The sequence below is a fragment of the Pseudoliparis swirei genome, chromosome 23 (genome assembly GCF_029220125.1).
Source record: "Pseudoliparis swirei isolate HS2019 ecotype Mariana Trench chromosome 23, NWPU_hadal_v1, whole genome shotgun sequence".
Lineage (NCBI taxonomy): Eukaryota > Metazoa > Chordata > Actinopteri > Perciformes > Liparidae > Pseudoliparis > Pseudoliparis swirei.
In genome coordinates, this window is record NC_079410.1 from 17,714,869 (window position 1) to 17,733,757 (window position 18,889).

The 18,889-nt window shown below is 41.9% G+C and overlaps 2 protein-coding genes across 2 annotated transcripts; both read right to left on the reverse strand.

Annotated features, from left to right (window-relative positions):
- Positions 1-66: 66 nt before the first annotated feature.
- cpsf4 (cleavage and polyadenylation specific factor 4) lies at positions 67-4,013 on the reverse strand. Its single transcript, XM_056408007.1, has 8 exons — positions 3,618-4,013; positions 3,384-3,434; positions 2,435-2,587; positions 2,212-2,307; positions 2,010-2,103; positions 1,728-1,800; positions 1,446-1,601; positions 67-816 (listed from the first exon to the last, which is right to left on the reverse strand). The coding sequence occupies exons 1-8, from the start codon at positions 3,718-3,720 to the stop codon at positions 748-750; spliced, it is 795 nt and encodes a 264-aa protein (XP_056263982.1). The 5' UTR covers positions 3,721-4,013; the 3' UTR covers positions 67-747.
- Positions 4,014-8,227: 4,214 nt separating this feature from the next.
- On the reverse strand, positions 8,228-15,326 carry shmt1 (serine hydroxymethyltransferase 1 (soluble)). Its single transcript, XM_056407831.1, has 12 exons — positions 15,222-15,326; positions 12,271-12,405; positions 12,024-12,169; positions 11,803-11,918; positions 11,550-11,710; positions 11,138-11,219; positions 10,826-11,038; positions 10,573-10,686; positions 10,349-10,471; positions 9,732-9,848; positions 9,470-9,580; positions 8,228-8,884 (listed from the first exon to the last, which is right to left on the reverse strand). The coding sequence occupies exons 2-12, from the start codon at positions 12,367-12,369 to the stop codon at positions 8,712-8,714; spliced, it is 1,455 nt and encodes a 484-aa protein (XP_056263806.1). The 5' UTR covers positions 12,370-12,405; positions 15,222-15,326; the 3' UTR covers positions 8,228-8,711.
- Positions 15,327-18,889: the final 3,563 nt, after the last annotated feature.

Here is an 18,889-nt window from a genome sequence, read left to right on the forward strand (position 1 = left end):
GTTTGTTAATGTGGGCTATGAGTGGAGGTACCTCATTGTTGCGTAAACATAAGAATAACAGGTAGATCTGTAACAAAGACATTTATTGGAGAAACACTGTACACATTATTGGAAAAACACTACACATTATGGAACTGTTCAGACTTCCAATACAACTTTGCAATTCTTGGTTTTGAGAGCTTTAATAACAAAGGGCAACCTGGTAAAAAAAAAACACATTCCCAGGATTTAAAATGTCTGATTTTAACTAAAACCTCTGCACTGAGGATTTGGGCTCTGATTAATTGCAGTAGAGTAGAAACGGCATGAATTTACATTCCCACATCTATTTTTTAATTTTCATTTACACGGATTTTACTAGAAGTAGCAGAATAGAAAGTCCGGTCTGGTGTCACTGATGCAGTCACATGACCCAAGGAAACACGTGTATATATCCTGTAAAGATGCTGGAACATGTTACAGGACTACACCACTGTTGGACCCTGGGTGTGATTAAATATTCAGTGTGCTATACAGTACAAAACCACCAAGACTTACACGCACAAGTCATTCGACCACAGCCACACCGATTGTGACCTCGTCTTTTTCTTCCACGATCTTTTTTACTTCCACGTACCCACAACAAATAGAAGTATGTTTATTTTTCCTTCTGCCCGTGTCTGTATAAACTCACACGTAGCAGTCAAAGTCTTTCAGTTCAACCTGTGGAGCAAAGGGGTGACTCCACATGGTCCTCAAGGTGGACGGTTATTGTCCACTCAAGAAGGCGAGATGGCCTTTAGTGCATTTGTTGGCATAGTGGCCCTTCTCACCACACTGCAGACACAGGGAAGACAAAACATAAATGCTATTGATGGTTCCTTAATAAAAGCAGAAAAATGCTGGCGATCGCAAAACAGATTTTCTTTTAAATAGTATTGGTTTTGTTTTCAGAAATGATCAATGGCCCTCGTGTAGGCACAGTAGATATTTGGCTGGAACCAGCAGCCGCTTAGCACAAAGGCTAGAAACGGCCCAACGGTAACAAAAACCTCTCAAGATCAAAGAATCGGCATTATCAAATTGTAATTTCTGAAGAAGAAAAAAACATGTAAAAACTATAATTTGTTTTTGACATTGAGTTATGATTTTTCTTTGGCTTAAAAGTATTATTTTCTTTAACTTATTTTGTTCTGACTGTCGAAGTTAGAAACCGCAACGCTCCATGCGTGAAAATATATTTGTAAAAGTATTAAAAAGGCTGCTGGCCGTAGCTTCATATTTACTGAGACGACACAGTCGTGGTATTGATCCTCTCATCAAACTCTGGTCAAGAAAGCGAAGAAAACAAGACCCGAATGTCCAACCTGCTTTAAAAAGGCATTACGACTACAGTGGGAGACGGGTGCCTCGTGGTGATATTAAACACAGGTGCACTCTAGCAGGCAAATGTGCACAAGACTCACCTTGTAACAGGTGACCTGGTCCAGTGGCCGAGGCCCTCTGTTGCCAGACATGTTGTTCTGCTGAGGAGGAGCCATATGCATGTGGTTCTGCGGCCGCATACTGGAGTTGGTCAGCTGGATAAGAGAGAGCGACGAGCGACCGAGCATCGGAAGAGGCTGCAGCAGGAACAATGAGAAATCGTAGGAATTTAGCAGGTAAATAACATGGAGCAGAGCACTGAGGCAGAGACTTCAGCAAGTGTGTGTGTGTATATTTCAGTTCTTGTATACGTTTCCTCTCACCTTCGTCTGGTTCTGCATTTGCTGTTGTAGAGGAGGCTGTTCAGAAGCTCCCATAGGCAATTCAAAACGAGGGCTGTGGAGGAACATCTCGCTGTTAATCTACATAACATTCAGGGGACAGCTCCAATAATTTAAATTGTATTGCTAACTTAACAGAATTCATCCAAAAAATAAGCAAATGCAAAAAAACAACAAGTCATAAGTGGTGCATTTCATTTGACCTGCAAATAAAACTCATTTCTATAATGTAGGATTTTTTTTTAAAGGGTTACAGTCACGTACTGCATGAATTTACAGGATTTTCCTTCTGCACAGAAGCCCACCAGGTAGTTCATACAGATCACCCTCCTTGTGTGTCTGTGTCTGCAGTCAGGACCTGTGACAGGAAGGTGGATAAAAGTCCCAACAGAAGTTAACGAGGCCGTTTTGCTACCGATTAAGACATTCAAACCTGCGTTGGAAAGACTGTGTGAGCAGGACGTACCGTGTTTGCAGAAGCCTCGGTCATACCAGGGACAGTCTTTGATCTTGGACTCTGGATCAATGTGCAGGAACGGACATTCCTTGTTGCTGCACTCACCTGCAGGATTTTAACACAAATTAAAGCGGGGCCAAATCCACTCCAGGTAATTTAACAACTGGGGTCACAATGCAAACAGTCACTGGGCTCATCTGGTGTGATTTTATGAAACATTGAGTCCACCCACCAAACTTGGAGTAGAAGTAGCATTCAGGCATCTTGGTCATGTCGTATTCGTGGAGGAACTCGCACTGGTCTCCCTTCTTACACAGACCTCTGAGCCAGTGCTTACACACCACCGTCTTCTCTCCACTGATGTGACGGAACGGACACATCCCACCTGGAGGCAGAATGAAATAAAACACAATACAAACGGCGGTACAACTTTACGAATTCACAACACTCAAACCTGTAAAGTCAGTCTACCAACAGGCTCTAAAGAATGCCAAATACCCACCAATCATTATTTACTAAAATGGGACAATTTGAGCAAAAAAAATTACGCTGGGTTTGTCTCAAAATATTGTATTAGAATACACCCTGTCCATGGATCTTAGAGCAGCAGGTATTTAGTCTACTGCACTGTCATCTTACATTTGTATCTTTTATGTTCACTCCTCTGGGCTCTATTGGTATTCTCATGATCATATGTTCTCATCATATTGTCTTAATAAACAAAACAATATGATCATATTACCACAATGAGATTCCACTGAAAGTCAAATCACGACTCAAACCTACATTGATGGACACTGTTTCCCTGATGTTGAATTATTAATGTGAAAATGTCAGCCATAATGCCCTGATAAATGTTTTGCTGCGGTTTTCATTCCTGATGCAATTTTTTTTAAATGCACAGGAATTTACTACCGTTTTTGTTTTGTTTGTATGTCATGCATTTCTCAAATGGTAATACATTAACCATTAATATCTGTGAACGGTGGATGTGATCTTAACATGTGAACACTAGCAGTACTTCTATTTATCTAAAATTGTCGAACTGCATTAAGGGAAATGTAAGATGTGTTGTTTTTTAAGCTTAACCGGTACTTAAAGACAAAAAGCCAGCATAACTCTGCCTCCTTCAGTTTGGAGCACCATGTTTATAATGCATCTATCGTGTGCTTTTAGCTCACCTTTCTGACACGCTGCTCTCATGAAGAACTCGCACACAGCCGACCCGGACTCTGCAGGGAGGGACACAGGGCATTACGACATGAACACACCGAGGGGGCACCGCGCTGCTCCGGAGCGTCCGCCACCGGCCAGGGTGTCTGCGGTCACCCGCCGTTAGCTCCTCTCCGTTACCACCGTTAACTCTGAACGTTTACCCACTGCGGCTAAGCACCAGCTAGCATCCGAGCACTTACTGTCCATGCCGGGGAAGGGCAGCGACTGCGCCCCGAGCTGCTGCTGCATCGCCAGCTCCAAGTCAAACTTGAGGTGGTCCACGTTGGCCAGCATGTCCTGCATGTCTGCGGTAGTCGGTCGCGCTCTGGTCGAAGAGATCGAGCTAGTTTAGCTCAAGCTAGCTTGCGGCGGAGCTCGGTAGCCAGCTAAAGTGGCTAACGGGGCTAGCTCGGCTAACCAATAAGAGAACAACAATCAGTGAGCTTCCTCGTGCGGAACCACACAAAGCTGCTGCTCTTCGTCGCGTCGTACGGCTGTTTTCTTAATGAGAAACACTCTAACATGAGTCGGTCTCTGACTTTGTTTTCGTTACAAACTGCTCTTCGTTCTCAACCAGTTGGTTCTCAACGGTGGATGGATGGAAAGCGCGAAGACTGACCTCTGACCTCATGGATTAAGGCCCAACTAATCGATCACCGAGTGCTTTGGTACACCCACACCGCACGGTGGTGGTCTTTGTTATCAATAATACGTAAGGGAGAAATGAACATTAAAAAGAATTTATTACATTAAAACAATTCTAAAAAGTCTGCTTGTACACCCTTTAACGTTATTCCCCTCAGAGCTAACGGATTTAAACCAAAATAAATCTACATTCGTTATTCATATTTAGATTAATTGTGTCATGTTCTTTACATATATATTTAGTTATATTTGAAAGTCTATACTTAATTATCCGTTAACTGTAAACCTTTTGCACACTGACGAAAATAAACTGGTAGAGAGATAATAATTGCACCAAAGAAGAAATGTATGGTGACATGGTTATAAGGTGACAGGGAAAGGAACACATGTTGTTAATATACAGTCTATACATCCGCTATATGCTTGGATTTAATAGTTTTTTTGACTTTGAGTTCTGTTGAAAATTTTGAATAAAGTTACATTCACAAATTAACTAACTCACCAATCATTATGCAAGGGTTTTTCATAGTTTATATTTTGGTTGCAATAAGACATTTTTCATTTGATCCACTCATCTCTGGGATTTATGAGATATGGCAAATAACAGGTGGTTTTGTCATGATTTATTAACATCAGAAGAGAACAAAGTGTAGTTTTCTCAAGATAACAAATTACTTTTATCATATCCAGAAGAACCCTTCTGCACCATTAATGCTGCAACTTTGCAGATGAAAGCATTTCAGATAGCGTTCCTGCTTAATTTCACCAAATAATATGAGGTATTCAAGTTATTTGGATTAAATAGAATGTCATTCTCAAATATGAATGTATTCAATTCAGTTTATTTGTATAGCCCAATTTCACAAATTACGAATTTGTCTCAGAGTGCTTTACAATCTGTACACATAGACATCCCTGCCCCAAAACCTCACATCGGATCAGAAAAAACTCCCAAATCAGAATCAGAATCAGAATCAGAATCAGAATCAGAAACAGGTTTATTGCCAAAGAATGAATGTTTTCACAAACAAACAAAATTTTTTTTGGGAAGGTGCAACATTTTTGACACACAACACACAACAATCAAGGAGGGAGGGAGGAGGAGGAGGAGGAGGAGGGAGGAGGAGGAGAAGAAGGAGAAGAGGAGAAGGAGGAAGGTGGAAGAAGAGGGTGGTCCTGGGGGGGGTCAGTCAGTCCCCGGGGGTCGTCCGGATGAGAGCGACCGCCGAAAAAAAAAAGCTATGTGTGGCGGGGGTCGTGGTCATGGTCATGATGGACTCCTCGAGGAGAGAGGAAGAGAACAGGTCCAGGGGAGGTGGGGGGTGGAGGGTCGACAACAATGCCCTTCAGGGGGGAAAAAGGGAAGAAACCTTCAGGAGAGCAACAGAGGAGGATCCCTCTCCAGGATGGACAGATGCAATAGATGTAATGTGTACAGAAGGACAGATTTAGAGTTAAAATACATTCAATGAATGTGACAGAGTGTATGAATAGTTCGTATAGTAGGCATATTCCATGATGGAGACCTCCACGATCCATCAGGCAGATGGAGGTAAAGAGTGGGCGGAGTCTCAACAGTGGGCGGAGTCTCAACAGGGCAGTGGCGTATAGTTGGTAGCAGGAATTCCACGATTCAGACCTCGATGATCCATCAGGCAGATAGGATCTATCTGCCTGATCGGACCCGATGAGACGTGAAGTCAAAAGGACTCCGGGAAGAAAGCAGAGTCAGTAATGTGCAATAGAGAGATGAAAATTCATCCACAAGGAGGGAGACAAGAGGAGATAGGTGCTCAGTGTATCCTAAACGTCCCCCAGCAGCTATAAGCCTATAGCAGCATATCAAGGGGCTGGACCAGGTGAACCTGATTCAGCCCGAACTATAAGCTCTGTCAAAGAGGAAAGTCTTCAGTCTACTCTTAAACGGTGACTGTGTCTGCCTCCCGGACTGAAGGTGGAAGCTGGTTCCATAAAAGAGGAGCTTGATAACTAAAGGCTCTGGCTCCCATCATACTTTTTAAGACTCTAGGAACTACAAGTAGTCCCGCATTTAGTGAGCGCAGCTCTCTAGTGGGGCAATATGGTACTACAAGCTCCTTAAGATATGATGGTGCATCACCAATCAAGGCTTTGTACGTTAAGATACGAATTTTATATATTTATTTCATTGCGTAACGAATGACCGATCCAATGACTGTATAGAATGATGGGCTTTAATAAGCAACAGTCCAAAGGCCTTTACGCACACCGTAATAGAGCAAGCTACTGCATATCTTTTAGGAGGCATGGTCAGAAATGTAAGGCCATAAGGCTCTAAGGTGGAGCGTCTTTGCATCCTTCTAACTTCCATTAATCTGGTTTGGTAAAACTGTTGTGGTGGAACTGAGACTGGGAGAGGCGCTCTCAGTTGGGGAGAGGAGCAGCAGGAGTTGATGGTGAATGTGCAGCAAGTTGAGGAGGAATAAGCATCTCTGGTACATAGTCTGTGAAGTCCAGCAGAGTCTTGACAAAACCACAAAGAAAATGTCTTTTATTAAAGAAACACGCTCTACCAAACCTCCACTAAATATCCCATCTTTCCTCTCATAAAAAAAAGATTTCCCCCTCAGATATTATTCTAAGATGTTCTATTACTCTATATATGTTTTCACTAAATGGCTTCGACAGGCGTGATCATTTCTAACATGCATTAATACTCAGATGAACTGAAAATGCATAACTAGACACCGAGACAATACCAAATATATCATACTGCTATACTTCAGCCTGGTCAACACTACCTAGTTCGGACAGGGAGGAAGAAGAGCTCTTTGTGGTTTATCATCAGTCAACGTTAGGAAATACCTGTGAGAAGAAAGAGATTTTGTACACATGATGTAAACAGAACGGCAGCTTTAATATACCAGCCCAGTGATGCTCTTGTTACACTGCTATGAGTCCATCTCTGCTCCCTGCTGTTGGAGGCCGAGGTGCAGGTCGCTGGAAGAGGCTGCATGTCGAGCTGCAGCCGTCTGTAAAAGAAGGAGTGTAACGGGACAGCTGTTTGCAGGTGGCGCTTGCTGGATTAAGATGTGGGTGGAGGCTCAGGGGGAAACTGTCTTGCAGAATCTGTTGGTGTTGGGTCGGAGTAGGTCGTTGGAAACGGTCGTAGATTACTTGTGGAGGCTGTGGGTGGAGGTTCCGGGTGTAGGCGGCCAATGTCATTGGCTGGAGGTGGAGGCAGAGTTTAAATCTCACAGCGGCTGAGAGATAATATTGCTGGAGGATGGGGCAGGACAAACTCCTGGCAGAGGCAGCGGAGGGATAGAAGCTGGAAGTGGAGAGGGGTTCATCATCTCAAGGCTGAAGTTAGGTGTGTGGGTGGATGGAAGCGGTTGCAGGTAGATTTAGGATTTAGGAAGGCACTTCAGATGGTTTACAGAGGCCGTTTGTGTCCTGGCAGATTATTATTATCTTAATTTGACCTACAATAATTACTTTATTATTTACAGATGTGATCTTATATGACCATTATTTAGTTCTTAGTTCTTTTCTAGCGTTCTTCTCTTGAGGTGCCCTGAAGTATCCACTCCATGAAGGAGACGTCCACATGCAGCCACTGACCCGGTCATCATGGGACAATCCCGTCCATCCCACATTCTGCTAGATGAGACGTCCCACATCCCAACAGTCGGGAGTCTCGGGACGCAGACTGATGTTCTCGAATTTCCCAGGAGCAGAAGAAACCAAAATTAGAAAGTCAATATATGATCAAATTTATATTTTTTTTTAGTGGAAGCCAATGTGATAATTATGTTATTGATTTTTGACAAAACATACCTCAGCATATCCATGTCATGGTAGAGCTGCTTCTCCTCTTCCACCGGATGGATTGCCTCCGATTGTATTAACTTTAGTAATCCCATAACCTTTTACTCAAGCGATACCACCAGGACTTCAACTGGTCCCAGAATACCACACGTCTGTCAAACTATTAACATTTCATCAGCCTCAGCTGCGCTTGGTGCCAATTAGCAAATGTCAGCATGCTGACACAGCACATTAAAACAGTGAATTTGGTGGACTCTATATTTTCATTGTGAGCTGATCGAGCTCAAAGTACAGGCTTTGTACAGTTAGTGCATTATTCACCAGTTTCAGTTCAATCTAAAGACAATACACAATATATGTTTCATTTATTATGGATTCTTTAATTAAATGCAACAATTGAGTTTTTTTAATGTTTCAAATTGTATACGTATACAGTATAAGACTCAAGTGTGAAAGGAATATACATGTTTGGTGCTTAAATCTGCAGTGGATAAAAAAATTCTACATTGTACATTATATACAATAATATTTTTGGGATTAAAGCTTAAATGTAATAAATTTAATATAAATGTAATAACATTTGGAGGCCAAAGCAACAGTGGAGAACTAAAAACAAGCACTGGAGAATTTGAGGACGATACAGTCTGCCAATAGATCTGTTTCTGTTAAGAAAAATCGGTTCTAATCTGAAACCGAACTGCAGTGAAGTAATTAAGAAATATCTTGATTTGAGCTGTGACAGTTACACATGTCCACTTAAAACAAATAACAAAAAATAACACACCAGAATAATTTTGCATGTTTTTTCAAATCATCATCATCATCCTCCTTCCAGGCCTCTACAGCTCGGGGAGGCCCGGCATGGGGAACTGGCCGGCGAAAGCCTCCACCTCGGCCCGGATTTCTGACACCTGCTGCTGGAACTTCTCACCCTTGGCGAGCGCCTGGACGAACTCCTTCAGATTGGCCTTGGGATCCAGGCTCCTCTGCACCTCCAAGGTCAGCTCAATGCCTGCAAGAGGAAGGAGAGCGGGGGCGGGGCTTGTAGGTTGCAACTTCATTCATGGGAGATCCCGTTTAGTTTTTTCTTTGTTTCTAGTGGATAGTTCTACGCACTACGACGGCCTCAGTGGACTGAGCCACGGAGTGGGAGCTAACCGGAGAGCTGAATCAGAACGGGAACTAATTCACATCTCCTCAACGTTTCAAGTGAGAACAAAGAGCCGCCAAAATGTTTCAGATTCAAACTTCTGAGTGAACTTCTTCAGGTGAAATCTTGAGCTACTATTAACAATAGGCACCACAGATATTTAAGAGTTAGTGACTGGATAATTCTCTCTTTTAAAATCAAGTTTGAGTTGACCTCTGCCCTTTAGTTTTCATGTAAAGAAAAAAAGAAAACTTTGAAATTTGCCATTTTAAGATTGGACAGTTAAAAAACTTTTCACGCCATCCAGATCTGACTTTAGCAAAAGAAGGAAAGAGGGAGAGAGAGGTAGAAGTATAAAAGAGAGAGAGAGAGGACCACGTGCACAATCTTCGATCTCGTCGATTTCCCCCAAAAAATTATATAAATATAGGGCAATTAAAAGATTACCTCTGTGAATGAACTCGGCCACCTTCTTGAAATCGTCCTCCATCATGCCTCTGGAGGTCAGAGCCGGAGAGCCAAACCGCAGACCGCTGGGCCGCAGAGCACTCTTATCCCCTACGAGAGCCATGACACATCAACGTATGGAAACATTCACAGAAACTAAGGCTGGACTTCTTTTCTTCAAGAGTGCTCTCTCACGAGGGCCAACCAAAAGCTGCATGTATAATTATCAGTTCAAAAACACACACACAGACACACACTCTACCTGGACAGGTGTTCTTATTACAAGCAATGGCACAGGCTTCCAAAACCTTCTCCGCTCGTCCTCCATCGGTCCCTTTGGTGCGAAGGTCAAGCAAGATCAGATGGTTGTCAGAGCCGCCTACACAGGAAGAGAAGAAGCTTGTTAAAGACGATGAAGTTATCAACTGCTTTCACAAATCTGTTACGGACCCCGTTTCATAGACCGGTAAGTTTAAACAAAGACATGAAGCATGGTGGGTCATCATATCATATACTACATAAAAAGATTCAACAGGGATTTACGAGTGTTAAAGTTAATGTGAAGAAGAGTACGGCACTCGTTACAAATTTAACAAAGTTTTCTAATATATTTTCACATTAGCATCATGTTATTAGAAGAAAACATATATAAGAGCATGATCTTGTAATTATGAAAAACGTAAAAGATTATTAGTGTGAACACAATCAGTCGATCCTTAAAGAAACTTCAAATGCAGCCGAGGGCTTAAAGAGACAGGCGCTAACACGGAGGGTTTTAAAGTGTTTTATCAACATTAAACCATGTAAATGAAAGAGGACATAAAAGCTTTTTTCCCTCCGTACATTAGCATCCGATACTGTAGATACGGTTCAACTCACCGGTGACGATCTTGTAGCCGTGGTCGATGAGCGCGCTGTACAGAGATTTGCAGTTAGCGAGAACCTGCACCTGGTAGGCCTTGAACTCTGACGTCATGGCTTGCTTGAGAGTGACAGCAACACCTGCCAGGGGACAAACACGGCCCCAAAATGAGCCGGATGCTCACGTGATAGAATGACAGTCGAGAGGGAGACAAATCTAAAAAGGGGAGAAAGATTATGACCTGCAATGGCGTGGTTGTGTGGTCCTCCCTGCAGCCCTGGAAACACAGCCTGGTTGATCGAGGACTCCAAGTTGTACAGAGTTTCCTTCCCCTTGGCGTCGACACTACGCACGCCTGGAGAAGGGGAATAGAAAGCGGAGGGCAGAGAAATGAAAAGCTGGACACTAAAGAAAAGGGAAAAAAAGTCCATATACATAGAGAAGACACTAAAGAGACAAGAGGTTTGTTTTGAAGCGTCGTTTTCCTTCTCTACCTTTCCTGCAGAAGATGAGTCCGGCGCGGCAGCCACGCAGCGTCTTGTGCGTTGTCGTGGTAACGATGTCACAGTACTCAAAGGGTGAGGGCACCACTCCGGCAGCCACCAACCCGCTGATGTGAGCCATGTCGCCCATCAGGTACGCGCCGTTCTCATCGGCGATCTGCTTCAGGCGGCCGTAGTCGAGGTTACGGGAATAGCAGCTCATACCTGGTGAAGAAAGAGATGCACAGGTGTCGTTTGAAGAATCCGCTCCTCGTTTCATTGATTTCCTTCAGTGTGTGGAAGTAAGACGAGCAGCAGAAGTACCTGCAATGATGAGTCTGGGGTGGAACAGCCGAGCGTTTTCTTGCAGTCGGTCATACTCGATGTAGCCGGTCTCTGGATTCACCTGAAACAGAAGAGCATGAGTTATTGAAGACACCAAAACACCTGATGAACAGAACATACAGATGTTTATAAAGGCCTGTATTTAATTAAACTTAACAACCTAAAATCACTTTGAATATATATTTTTTTATTGTTTTAGGTTTCATATTTTGCCCACTTTAAAAATCATACATTTTCTTCATTTAGTTTTTATACAATGTGCTTTGAAGCATAAAATAATGGATAATCATGTTTTAACTCGGCCGTGACTACATTACTACTTCCTCTACAATAAGAGCTTTCATCCCACGGCGGCTGGGTGTGTGTCGAGTACTACGTGATGGTTTTGTACCTTGTACGGCATGGACTCAAAGAAGATGGACGTGGCGGAGATTTTCTTCTTCTCCGTCATGAAGCCGTGTGTCAGGTGACCTCCGTCAGGAAGGTCCAGCCCCATGATCCTTCCATGGGGCTCCACGACGGCAGTGTAGACGGCAAAGTTAGCAGGTGAACCTGACGGAGGAAGCACGGACAGAAGCTCAACAAATGGAAAAAGAAACTGAGAGGGAAGTTTAAAGGTATAACTACTGATCACCATTTGATACCTGAGTACGGCTGCACGTTGACGGCCCATCTCTCCGGGTCCAGACCGTAGGCCTCTAGCGCCCTCTTCTGGCAGAGCCTCTCTAGCTCATCCACATGCTCCGTACCTCCGTAGTACCTGAACGCACCGGATCACACGGATTGTTACTGCAATGCTTATCCGCTATTCAAATTGGGAGGAGAAAGCAGAATGCACCACTTAAAGGACGTAGTCAGAGATTACCTCTGACCGGGATATCCCTCAGAGTATTTGTTGTTCATGCAGGAGCCCAGCGCCTCCAGCACGGCTCTGCTGGCAAAGTTTTCCGACGCTATCAGCTCCAGACCGAACGTCTGCCTGTGCTTCTCTTTCTTTATGATGGAGAACACCTAATACACACAAATTTTGTACCGCTCAGCGGACAATAACAATGTGAATGATCACCAGACTGTCCTATAACTTGATCTCACTGAATCATCACTCCACTAACCTCAGAGTCGCCAATGGCGAGCGGCTCCAGCAGCATCTTGTTGTGCGAATCCCACGTTTCTTTGCTCACAGCGACGTCACTCACATTTGGTGAAGACATGGTTTCTCCGTTTCTCTGGTCACACAAAGTGAAAATCTAAAAGAGGAAGATGGTTCTGTGTTTAGAGACCAGATACGAGTCAGAAAAGTGATGAAACCTTGTGAGCAGGACAGATGTAGCAGTGGCCGGTTAATCTTTGAACCGTGACACGGACCGATAAGCAAATCATTCATGAGAAGTTACTACTTAACTCAGACGACAACACAGGACAACTCTGTTATCTGATGCTGACCGTCCTCAGTCTACAAGTCACTGCAGGTCACTCATTAATCTTGGGATATATATAATTTGGCTGTTATATCTGCAAACGGTGGCTAAACTTTGATGAGGCAAAAATGTAGATTACATTTTATTAACCCTTGTGTTGCCTTCGGGTCATTTTGACCCGATTCAATATTTAACCCTCCTGTCGCCTTCGGGTCAATTTGACCCGATTCAATGTTTAATGTCGGTGTTCTTTCGGGAGTCAACAAACAAACATAAAGTGCCTCACACTTAAACTTGGAAAACAATATTAATTCTAATAATTTTCTGGAGATTTTAATAGCTGTGGTCATATTGACCTCAAGGGTAAAATATGTTAGTAAATAAAGGTAACAGGAGGGTGAAACATTGAATCGGGTCAAATTGACCCGAAGGCAACACAAGGGTTAAACAAAACGATTCCATGATTTATTTTTTATCTCCAATTGTTTATTTGTTGTATGCTTTAATTTCAGAGTACATTGAGAAATTAAACTGTTTACATTTCATTAAAAACTGGAGAAATATAAATATATATATATATTAGTGCTGTGAAAAATAACGCGTTATGATTCAATTACAGGATTAATTAGTTAAATTTTTTTAGCGCATTTAACACATGCGCAGAATGAGCTTCCAATACGTCTGTTGTTGGTCGTCTCTACAGCAGCATGTCATTTCTGTCTCTACGTGTCGCGTTAACACTACTCCGATCTCCGTCTCGCGCGCCGCAGAGCTCCGATACCGGCGTGTGCGCGCACATCGGGACGAAAAAAGTCACTTGCACACCCCCCCCCCCCCCGAGAATATACCGAGAATATCGGTAACATGTGATTAATCATGATTAATCCACAGAAACCTGTGATTAATTTGATTACAATTTGTAATCGTTTCACAGCCCTAATATATATATATGAGGCAGATCATCCTCTCGACAAGGTCTACAAATCACTGCAGGTCACTCATGGGTCTGTGGGGGATATCTTATCTATGAGGCAGATTGTCCTCTCTGTCTTCAAGTCACTGCAGGTCACTCATGGGTCTGTGGGAGATATATATATATATATATATATATATATACAGCGATGAGGAAAAGTTCTCCAGCGTTAAAAAAGAAAGAAAGATCATAATTAAAGCTGCGAGCAGCGAACAACGGGTCCTCGCTCATCTCAGCCGAGGACGCAGGCACGCCGGTCGGACATTTTGCCGTTTGTCATGTACGACAATTTTAGGGCAGGTTCGAGCAAGTCCAGTTGAACCACTTGGTGGCGCTTTGACTGCATGAACATATTCATGCATCGAAGCGTAGACTACGTCATGTAAATTAAATGTTTAAAAAAAGGTGATGAAAAAAAGCTGCCCAGACAAACACTTATCTTCTTGAGCTAGTTTCAGATGAGATTATAAATATTAGTAGGGTTAACATTATTGTGAAAGTGAATACATTATGGTAATTTTACTTTTTAATAGGTGTTCCTATGAGAAATGTGTTTGTTTCTTCATGTGAATGTGTTCAGGCCTTGACTGGCAGCATGCATGAATATTTTTGGAAAGATTGGATGAGTTAAAGCAGTAGTTTATAACATAACATTATCAAAGAAAGTGGGCATATATTGGAATACTCATAACAACAAAACTGTACGGTGAAAAGTCTTTTTTTCTCGCACTGTTCATTGTTCAAGCCTTGAGATTCTATAAAAATAATTTGAGCCGATTCTTTTTTTGTTTTGTCGGAGAAATCCTTCAATGAATAACAGCAAAACATGGCAAATTCAAGCGAAAAATGGCCAAAAAGGCCAATTTGGCGAATTATTGTAGCGCCCCCTATAGTTCAAATTGCACAAAATTTGCTGTGTATGTTTCAGGATGCATTTTTTTTTACATATGCTCTAAATTTGGAGTGTTTAGTCCAAATAGTGTTGAGGTTAAGATCCTTGAAAAACAAGACAGGCCACTAAAATGTGAATTGGATCATAGATACTTAAAACAATGAGACATTTAATAGTAGATGATAGATTGTAGGTGATAAAGCTTCACTCATGATCTCCAGAAAGTTTGGTTTGAATCGGACCCAGCGTGTAGAACTCGCCAATTATGTGGTTTTCACAAAATTCTAAATGGCCGAAAATGTAAGTAGGCGGAGTTTAGGGGTCTGAGAGGCTTTTTTGTAGAACAAGGCCAAGTGGACATGTGTGACGAATTTCAAGTCAATCGGCCATTCTGGGTGAGGGTCAAAGTTTGAGGTGGCGCTAAAGAGCAATTTTTGGAAGCCGAATTTTGCGGTCGGGATCCTACGTCTAGTTTTACCAAGCCTGACAAGCTTGCTAAATTTGGTGAGTTTTGGCTAGATACGTAGCGTTCAATGTGGAAAAATAAAAAGTGTCAGTCGCTCGGACCCTAATTATAAATATATAAGCTAAGACACGTAAACACGCTTCTCAGGTTTCGGTTAGCTGGCTAACTCGGTGTCGCCGCGGGACATGAGACGAGGCGCGGCAGGGCGCTCAACCCGAGTCGGTTCTTCGTGTCATTAATACATAATTAACACAAACAACTCCGTTTAACCGACAGCGACGTGACCGTGACCGTGAACGCGACGGGTCGCTCACCAGTGGGAGTGGAGGCTCTCTGCGCGCTCACGTGCAACACTGGACCGTCTCTCCGCGCGACCCGGAACAGAGCAACAAGTCTCCGCGAGGGTAAAGTCCGCCACACTTTCCACCAATCCGCTGATTCGTTCTTCTTCTTTTGGATCTTATTCAGCAGGTGAGGCGCATTACTGCCACCCTGTGCTCCGACCGGGCCACAGGTTATGAACCGGAAGAATTTTTATTATGAGCCGAATAAAGAGGTCTCGATTAAAGAAGAGCGGACATTATGCATTGAATCCAATGTTTGCTTCTTTCTTTGAAATCTTCGAAAAGAGTTTAAAGAAAGATATAGTATAAGTATTATAAGAGGTTTTTTTAGGTTTAAAGTTTGTATGTGAAATGTGTGTTTATATATATGATGATACCATATTGTATTTGAGATTCTATATCTAAATAAAATATTGATCAAAATAAATATTATATTAATCAATATATATTATAAATAATATAGTGACTTGTAGACAGAGAGGACCTATTCTAGATATAGATATATCTATATCCCCCACAGATCCATGAGTGACCTGCAGTGATTTGTAGACCGTGTAGTGAGGACGAAAATATATATACACACACACACACACACACACACACACACACACACACACACATACATACAGGCACGTGCACAGACATTTTAGGGGGCAGGTGCTCAAACCAAAAAAAAGGGCACCCATTGGCAAAATGATTTTTCTATTGATCACTGTAACTTGAAGTGAGCAAGTAATTGGTTGTTACGAAACACCTGAAACACATTGTGTCGTGAGAGCTGAGCGCCGCGGAGCATGTCGAGGCGAAATTCTCACAAGAAATCAAATAAATGCCCCGACAGATATCTAAACACATTTGGGGGGAATTGATGACAGAGAGTAAGTGTTATTCTTAAATACTGATTAATGAAGAAAAAATGTGTCTACGTCCCTGGGAAATAAATCTTGAGCCGGAGATGTGCCAGTTGTCGATTTACAATATCCTATTTCTGATGTTCAGTTGTGTCTATTCCCCAAGACATGTGGTATAATAGGTTGCCCGAACTCAAAGAAGAAGAACAACTCATGTTGTCATTTAATTTCTGGATATATTTTACTTGTGTGATACTGGGTATTGACTCTGTGCAGGTGTGTCTACATACAGATGTTCCAGATGTATGTGTGTGTGTGTGTGTGTGTGTGTGTGTGTGTGTGTGTACGTCTGGGTCGGCGAAATGAGGTGACCTCTTTGTATATATTGTTTATGTATTTAATGTCCTGTACTCTAGTGTATACAGTGGGAGGGGTGGGGGAGTGGGTTTGTTATCTGATATTTCAACAAAAGGATGATAAACAATGGAAATATCAGTTAATGTTTACTGTGTTATGTACCTGTTAATATTTCCAAATAAAAGAATACATTATTTGTTTAAAGAAGAAGAACAAATGGACTGAAGACTTTACGAAAAAGGTAATGGAAAGTAATCATTTGACCTCTCTAACAGTTTCAAGAAGTTGAGAGGGGAAACGTATAGCTGTCAAATAAATGTTAGAAAGTATAAATAAATAAAAGTTTCGTCGGAAGACCATACACCTGCAAGCCCGCGTCATCTATTTCTCATCCATCTGCCAAGTACAATCTGGTGCAGTGCATCAAATGGTGACATTTGTTTTAACGACATGGTCCTTCTGAAATAATAAGATTATAATATATAATATAATATATTTCATCTAGCATACAGTTTGGCTTTACATCTCATACAGCTACTGAATAGCGACAGATAACTGAGAAATAATAATAATAATAATACTTATAATAATACTTCTACTAATAATAAAAATTAAAATAATAATAATAATAATTACTCTTATGAATCAAATATATATTTAAAAAATATGGGGGAAATAAATAATGCCTCTGTATTGCTCAATCGCACGCATGCACGCACGCACTTCAGTCAATGCCATGGAAACCGGACCGAGGGTATTTAAGGCCGCGGACGTTCTGATTCTGCCCTTTGCACTTTGGACTTTGACACGAGCGGACCTCACCTGTGAACCCTCCTGTGAACCCAAACCTGTGAAGGAAACTCTGAGACTTTTGCACTGCTTGAGTCTTTTTGTTGGAAACACAACTTGTTGGCGAACAGAACTACACGATGCTTTTATACCAAACTCCTAACTGGATGGAGAACATTGACACAAAACCAAAGAACAGACAACATGGAGGAGGACGTCTCCACAACCGCTGGACCTCAGCAGCATGAATGGACGTCCTCTGGAGTCTGAGGACAGGAGACATGAGCCGGCACCTCGTCCAGCAGCTCCTGAAGAGTCCGTCTGGAAGCTCCTCGCCTCCCAGCAGCCGGACTCAGGGCTCGGCCTTCTGGACTCGTTGAACGTGGCATGTCGGTTCCAACCTGTAGAAGGAATCAAACGGAGACTTTAATCGTAACGTTCATCTTTGGGCCGACGGGCTTTCTGGAAGAACAGCTCCCGTCTCATATCTAAAAAACAGAAAAAATAAACCGGAGCATAACGACCACAATAATGTGTATTTGACATGAATACAGAAAGGGCACTTTTCTCATCCAGGGCAAAGGGGCACGTGCTTGAGCACCATGAGGGCTCTACCTGTGCACGTGCCTATGTATATATATATATATATATATATATACATATATATATTATATATATACATATATATATATACACTACTGTTCAAAAGTTTGGGATCACTTAGAAATGACTTTATTTTTCAAAGAAAAGCACTGTTTTTTCAATAAAGATAACATTAAATTAATCAGAAATACACTCTCTACATTGTTAATGTGGTAAATGACTATTCTAGGTGGAAACGTCTGGTTTCTAATGAAATATCTCCATAGGTGTATAGAGGCCCATTTCCATCAACTATCACTCCAGTGTTCTAATGGTACATTGTGTTTGCTAATCGCCTTAGAAGACTAATGTCTGATTAGAAAACCCGTGCAATTATGTTAGCACAGCTGAAAACAGTTATGCTGGTGATACAAGCTATACAACTGGCCTTCCTTTGAGCTTGAAGTTTGTATAACAAAATTAATACTTCAAATATTAATAATTATTTCTAACCTTGTCAATGTCTTGACTATATTTTATATTCATTTGATAAATAAAAGTGTGATTTTTCATGGAAGACACGAAATTGTCTGGGTGATCCCAAACTTTTGAATGGTAGTGTATACACACATATATATATATATACAGGCACATGCACAGACATTTTGGGGGGCAGGTGCTCAAACCCCCCCAAAAGGGCACCCATCGGCAAAATGATTATTCTATTGATCACTGTAACTTGAAGTTAAGTAATTGGTTGCTAGGAAACACCTGAAACACATCGTGTCGTGAGAAGACATGAGAGCTGAACAAAATCACATATTACAATTAGTTTTTATTTACAAAACATTAGGAGCGAAAAAATGCCATATAATAAACGACTTACTAACCTCGACCGCTCGGATGAAAAGAGTAAATGCAAGAAAAAACAACACTTGTAATAACTACTTACTAACTCAGAGTGAGGTCATGCCGTGAAATATCAGACTGAGGCATTATAACGTTTTCACGGAAGTCTGATATTTCCTGGCATGACCTCATTCTCAATTAGTAAGTATA

What these genes read in the sequence shown, in the direction of transcription:
- cpsf4 (XM_056408007.1), bottom strand. Translation starts at nt 3,720, where the DNA reads ATGCAGGACATGCTGGCCAACGTGGACCACCTCAAGTTTGACTTGGAG. An exon ending in AAATCCTGTAAATTCATGCA is followed by an intron (nt 1,801 to 2,009) that starts GTACGTGACTGT and finishes GTTCCTCCACAG; the next exon opens with CCCTCGTTTTGAATTGCCTA. An exon ending in AAATGCAGAACCAGACGAAG is followed by an intron (nt 1,602 to 1,727) that starts GTGAGAGGAAAC and finishes TTCCTGCTGCAG; the next exon opens with CCTCTTCCGATGCTCGGTCG.
- shmt1 (XM_056407831.1), bottom strand. Translation starts at nt 12,369, where the DNA reads ATGTCTTCACCAAATGTGAGTGACGTCGCTGTGAGCAAAGAAACGTGG. An exon ending in ACTCATCTTCTGCAGGAAAG is followed by an intron (nt 10,687 to 10,825) that starts GTAGAGAAGGAA and finishes CCCCTTCTCCAG; the next exon opens with GCGTGCGTAGTGTCGACGCC. An exon ending in TAATAAGAACACCTGTCCAG is followed by an intron (nt 9,581 to 9,731) that starts GTAGAGTGTGTG and finishes TGGCTCTCGTAG; the next exon opens with GGGATAAGAGTGCTCTGCGG.